Genomic DNA, 6,406 nt, shown 5'->3' with positions numbered 1-6,406 from the left:
TCAGCAATTGGTTCCTCTAGTTTACTAGTGTTAGGTTGAATTTCATCATCTTCTGTAATTCTTGGGTAAATATCAACATTTTTATTTATATTAGGTAGGTTATTCTCTTCATCAAAGATTACATTAGTTGCCTCTTCAACTTTTAGGGTATTTTAGTTATAGACTCTATAGGCCCTACTGGTTGAGGAGTACCCTAAGAATATTCCTTGGATTGATTTGGGTGTAAATTTTCCTAGGTAATCTTTAGTGTTTAAAATATGAACTTTATATCCAAATACTTTTAAATAATTCAAGTTGGCAATTTTATTATAGTATACTTCATAAGGGGTTTTATTATGTAATTTGTTAATCAGAATTCTATTTTGAATATAGTTTGTTGTATTTATTACTTCGACCCAAAATTGATGACTTAAATTATACTCATTTAACATGGTTCTAGCGGCCTCTTGTAGGGTTCTATTTTTTCGTTCCACTAGACCGTTCTGTTGGGGGTTCTAGGGCATGAAAATTCATGTTTGTATCCATTGATTTTACAAAATTGGGTAAACCTTTGATTTTTAAATTTACCCCCATGATCACTTCTTATTCTTTTAATTTTGGTATCTTTTTCATTTTCTGTTAGCTTGCAAAAATTATTAAAAGTTTCAAGGGTTTCATCTTTTGTTTTTAGAAACTTTACCCAAGTGAACCTAGAGTAATCATCAATTATGACTAAGCAATACTGCTTCTTGTTTAATGACTTGGCTCCATGTGAATCAAATAGATCTAAATGTAGGAGGTTAAGTAAGGATTCAGTTCTATCTAGATTGGTTGACTTGTGGGTTGATTTGGTTTATTTACCTTGTTGGCAAGCTTGGCAAATTGCATTTTCAAACTTCCTTAATTTGGGTAGCCCTCTAACTAAGTCATTTCGACTCATTTTTGAAATGAGTTTGACATGCGTGTGACCCTGTCTTCTGTGCCATAGGTTGGTTTCCTCATGTTCTGTCAAGAGACACTTTGTTGAGGATATGGGCAGGTCAATTGTGTAGATGTTATTTTTCCTAAGCCCTTTAAGTATAATTTCAGGGTTACGAATATTTCTAACTAAACACCCAGAATTATCAAAAGTAACTAAGTAGCCAGTATCACATAATTGACTTTTACTTAGTAAATTAAAGTTAAAATTTTCAACTAATAAAACATTTTGAATAATGAAGTTGGAACTAAGTTCGATATTACCCTTTTCGATTACCTTAAGTTTACCGTCGTTGTCGAATGTAACTAATCCTAGGTTCTTGCATTTGAGCTTAGTGAACTTCATCCTATCTCCGGTCATATGTCTGGCCGGAGCATCCACTATCCAACATCCATTGATCCAATTCCTACACATAAGCTATTTGAATTGGATTCTATTTGATGGATCAAAAAATAGTTTTATTGAATTAAGTTTCTTTCCATCTCACCTAGTTTAGGTTAACATTTAGTTATGGGTGATTGTTAGATGGTTAAGTTTGTTTCAAGTTATGTAAGATAAGTAATTTTGAGAAATTTTAATTTAATAAGTTCTTAAAGGATTTTAAATAAGTTTTAAAAAAGATTTTAAATAAGTTTAAAAAAAAAAATAAATAAGTTTTAATGGATTTTAAATAAGTTTTTTAAAAATGATTTTAAATAAGTTTTAAAAAAAATTAAATAAGTTTTAAAAAAGAGTTTAAATAAGTTTTAAAAAAGATTTTAAATAAATTTTAAAAAGTTTTTGAATAAGGTTAGAAAAGATTTTAAATAAGTTTTAAAAAGGTTTTAAATAAATTTAAAAAAGATTTTAAATAAGTTTTAAAAAAGATTTTAAATAAGTTTTTAAAAAGATTTTAAATAATTTTTAAAAATATTTTCAATAATTTTTTAAAAAAGATTTTAAATAAGTTTTAAAAAGGATTTTAAGTAAGTTTTTAAAAAAGATTTTAAATAAGTTTTAAAAAAGATTTTCACTTTAATTTTAATTTTAATTTTAATTTTAATTTTAATTTTAATTTTAATTTTAATTTTAATCTTGATTTTAATTTTAATTTTGATTTTAATTTTGATCTTAATTTTAATTTTAATTTTGATTTTAATTTCATCCAAAACTTCACTAGTACCGTAGGTCAAGTTAAACCTAACCCTTTTAGTTCTAACCCTAATTACCCTGCTGGGTAGCTTGGTTTGGATTACTCTGCCGGGTAGGTTAGTTTTGGAGGTGCCAGCTATTCTGGAGCCTCCACAAATTATTAGTTTATAGATTGAATTTAAGTTTCTTAATTTAATTATATTTTAATTATTTTCTTTTAATTATTTATCTATTTATTAATATGGTTTTCCTTTTGACTTCCCCTGGATCATAGCCTCGATATGGTCTATCAAGGTAATGTACTTGATCCTTAGGAACCCAATATTGACCAAGTCCAACTTGATTGACCATGTTGGACTTGGGTACCCATGCTTGCACTACAACAAAAACCCTCATAGACATCAGTTTTCCACCGATGTCTATTACATTTTCGACCGATGTCTATGAAGGCGATGTAAAAGGTCTGCCATTTTAGACATCAGGTTAAAACTAGTGTAGTATCACTTAACAACACTAGGTGTAAAATCGATGTAATATTATATGTTAATAACACTAGTTTTGGCAGCGGTATACGACCGATGTAATATTAGTTAATGACATCAGTTTTGCAGCGGTGGAAAATCGATGTAATATCAATATTGTTTAACGACATAAATTCGATTTCCGAAATAGTGAAAAACTAATATTATCACCAAGCAAATCATAAAATTAAGTTAATATTATTAATTCACTAAAAAAATCACAAATAAAAATGCACCGATGTATCTAAACACACCAAGTCAATATCCATATAACCAACACATAAATATTCTTCTTATAACATAAAAAGATAATAGATATTGTGCATATCAAGTCAGTATCCACAAATTACACATAACTATTCTTCTTACAACATCAAAAGGTAATAGATAGTACACAAATATTCTTCTTACTGGTGCCAACGTTATCCTTCTTGCTCTATGCAGAGATTTAACTAAATCTTCCTCAGTAGTTTTATTTGTTAATAGACAATTCTCTTTATCTATTACTGGATGGCACCTCTGCTTGTTTGATGTCCTGAGGGTGACAACTGATTGGTGATTCTTTGTATAGGAGGCCTCCATCTTATAGGAGCCACTGGAGGCTTTGGGAACTTTGCAACATCCTTCTTGGTTGTCCTCTCACCATTTAATTGATTCTCCAGTTCTCTTACTTGAATAGAATAAAATAGTCAATATGGATATAAAGCAGTTTGTTATTTACATAAGGAAAATTAAAGATGTTGTAAATTCTACTAAAATAGAGATTGAAAAAGAGATAAGTAACCTTTTGCTGGTAATTTTTACTTGTTTGCTCAGTTTTTTTTATCTGCACATTTGAAATAATCTGTTATAAGGCAACTGATTTGAAAGAAGCTAAATATAGTGATGCATGATGTATAGTAAATTATTATGATTTTTCTTGGAATATATAAAATAATTTATTCACATTATCTTCATTTGGTTCAATTACTATCAGTTGGATCACCTTCTTGAGGCCATTCAAGTTCCTCATAAGCTAGACTAATAAAAGTATGTGGGCAATTTGGTCACTACAACTTTGTTATGACTAACTTTACTTTTTTGCACTGGAGTGACTAACTTTACTTATCTTGCAATGTTTTGAAAACATTCTCCCGAGATGCATATTTCAGCTGCATCAATTGTAAGCTTTCATTCAAGCTTATATTTTCTTTTTCACTCTGAAGGAGCTTATCAGCCTGTACAATAACTCTTATTAGGCATCACATAATTGCAGAAGATACAAAACCTGCATATGTATTTCCAAATAGAACAAAATTTTAAAACTAGCAATAGTAGCCCAATATGCAGTCAAAACAGATATATAATTTGTTTAAGCTTGAAACTCTTTGCTAAATATGTCTGCTTTCGGACAGGACCATGTTCAATGCCTCGGACTCTGCTAGCAAAGTTTAGTGAGCATAATGTTTCACCTAAATCTGCTGAACTTGGGCTAATATGTGCAAACATGAGTGTCTCGCAATCTCCTATTGTGAATGAAAATTATCAGTGAAGGGTAATGCGTCAAATTTTCTTCTGGCAATAAAAATAACGGTATAAACTAGTTGTTGTTTTTGAACCTAAACAGCAAGATCATCACAGCTAGATGTTTACTATTCTTAAGGTTTTTCTCACCTAGAGAGCTCTGGAGCAAATGTGTTAGCTTAGAGTTTCTGCAAAATACATCTCTCCTTTAGTACAATGAAAAATTCAAACTAGTTTAGATAGTAAAATAGAAGCATATGACTATGAGCATTAGAAGGAACTTATATGGAATATGTGGGTTCTTGGAGGTAAGAGCAGAGATGACATCTCCCAAAGCTGATAGAGACTTATTGATGAATTGAAATTCCTTCAGCCTCTCTCCTTCTACTGCCAATGTTTATTCCAGAATTGCATGTCAATGTAAAACGGATGGGAAGTAAGGTTGTTGGATATCTACTGAGTAGGTTAAATTCAGAACATAGGACAATATAGATTGAGCTTGAAAGTATCTTCTTTGTCATATCAGCATGGGTTGCACAATGCACAATGCACAATGCACGATAGAAAAGTTTAATCCCTGCCTAAAATTCATCTTAGTATTTACTACTCTGGTCACTTTCATATTGAAGAATGAAGATTGCATCAAGAAAAGCTTCCACAGTACTTATAAGGTTGCAAAGAATAGAAGAATCTTTCGTGGATGGATGAAAGTTAAGCGATTTAATCTTTTGTTCTTTCCTTCTCCAGAATCTGGGGGAACAGGGCTATTAGGTACAGATTGCACAGCATGGAGGGTTTTGAAGGGCACGAGGGGCTGTTTCAGTTGCTCCACCTGAGCAGGTACAACTAGGAAAACAAAAGGAAACAAAAACATTTTAACAGACAGAAGTCAAATTTTATGAGAAAAAAACCAAGCTATAACTGCTTCAGTCCAAGAATTCATATAGAAAACTTGGGGACAAGACAAGTTTAAATCACTAATGACCAACAGATACAGGGAGTGGAAATATGCTTGAAAAAAAAAGCTAAGTATATCAGCATCTCAAGAAATTTTAGTAATCTATATGGTTTTTATAATCCACAAACAACAACCAGTCGTGCATGCTTCTCGGAATAATGAATAAACTAACAGTTAATAGGAAAATAAATATCTCATACCTTTCACAAGAAGCCTTTTCAATGTTTCATCTACTTCTAGCTCCTCACCATTATGTCTTTCTGGGCGCATTGAACTCTTGCGAGAGAGGGCCTTCTGTGGGGCACAAATTTAACTCAAAATTTCACATTTGACTATGAATGAGAAGAGGTTCTTAAGCTTGTATTGATGTTATTCATGCAAAATCAAAACTCACTGGTATCTTTGGACTTCCAGAGCAGCATTCGTCAGGTGATTGTGCAAGACTTTCCATATCCACAACTGTATCGCCAACTTTCTCCATGACTATTTTTTGTTAATTTTGCTGGCAGATGGATTCGATGGATTCAGCAAGAAACCAATACTAAGATAACCACAGTAGAATGATTTCACTAGGCAATCAAGGTTTGTAGTTCTTATCGTTTTAAGTACATTAACTTTGTAATGGAAGGTATGTCATACCTTCCCAATGCACACAATAAAGAACCAGTAAAGTATAAGGGCTATGATACTATTATGATGTCTGAACTCTTTTCTCAATCCGTTTTACATTGATGAATTAACTTTGGCATATATGCTCTCACTAGGTATGTAGGTGTGCATATAACTACCAGGGAGATAAAATGCATTACTAGAGACGCAAAACAGAAACACGGCTAGTAAAGCCAATGTAGACAATGAGGATAATTTCTTGGAGAATGAAAAAGGCCCCATCTGGAACTGTTTCTTTTATGCTCTTTCTTCTTACAACTCAGGCCTAAGATCCAACGGCAACTTCCTTCACAATTCACAAGATGACTGAAAAAGTCTGACTCAAAAACAAAGCAACGTGTCATTCAACCCTTAGAATCCCTTTTTCTCCCTTCAACATAGAAATCTTCTAGATAATAAATGCAACAAAAGCTACTTCAGAAACAAATGAAAATCAATGCCCAAACAATCGAATCTAGAAAGTTAAAAAAAAAACTCTAATTTTAAGCTTTTTCAACATCATAACCAAGTAATAATTTAATAAACACCAAGACGAAATAAGTAGTAAACCCTAAATGGAAAAAAGCAAGTTCTTCCTTCTGCATGTGAAAATAATAGGTCACAACCTGCAAAGATAATACAAGATGGATTCGAGGAGAAATTAAACTAAATACAGCAGAGAAATCA

General features: G+C 31.6%; 1 protein-coding gene across 1 annotated transcript; it reads right to left on the bottom strand.

Moving 5' to 3' along the window:
• Positions 1-4,777: 4,777 nt before the first annotated feature.
• Positions 4,778-5,552, bottom strand: LOC122028626. Its single transcript, XM_042587475.1, has 3 exons — positions 5,466-5,552; positions 5,272-5,365; positions 4,778-4,959 (listed from the first exon to the last, which is right to left on the bottom strand). The coding sequence occupies exons 1-3, from the start codon at positions 5,550-5,552 to the stop codon at positions 4,778-4,780; spliced, it is 363 nt and encodes a 120-aa protein (XP_042443409.1).
• Between the last annotated feature and the right edge of the window lie 854 nt (positions 5,553-6,406).

The sequence above is a fragment of the Zingiber officinale genome, chromosome 10B (assembly GCF_018446385.1).
Source record: "Zingiber officinale cultivar Zhangliang chromosome 10B, Zo_v1.1, whole genome shotgun sequence".
Taxonomy (NCBI): domain Eukaryota; kingdom Viridiplantae; phylum Streptophyta; class Magnoliopsida; order Zingiberales; family Zingiberaceae; genus Zingiber; species Zingiber officinale.
This window is presented reverse-complemented; position numbering and strand designations above follow the sequence as displayed.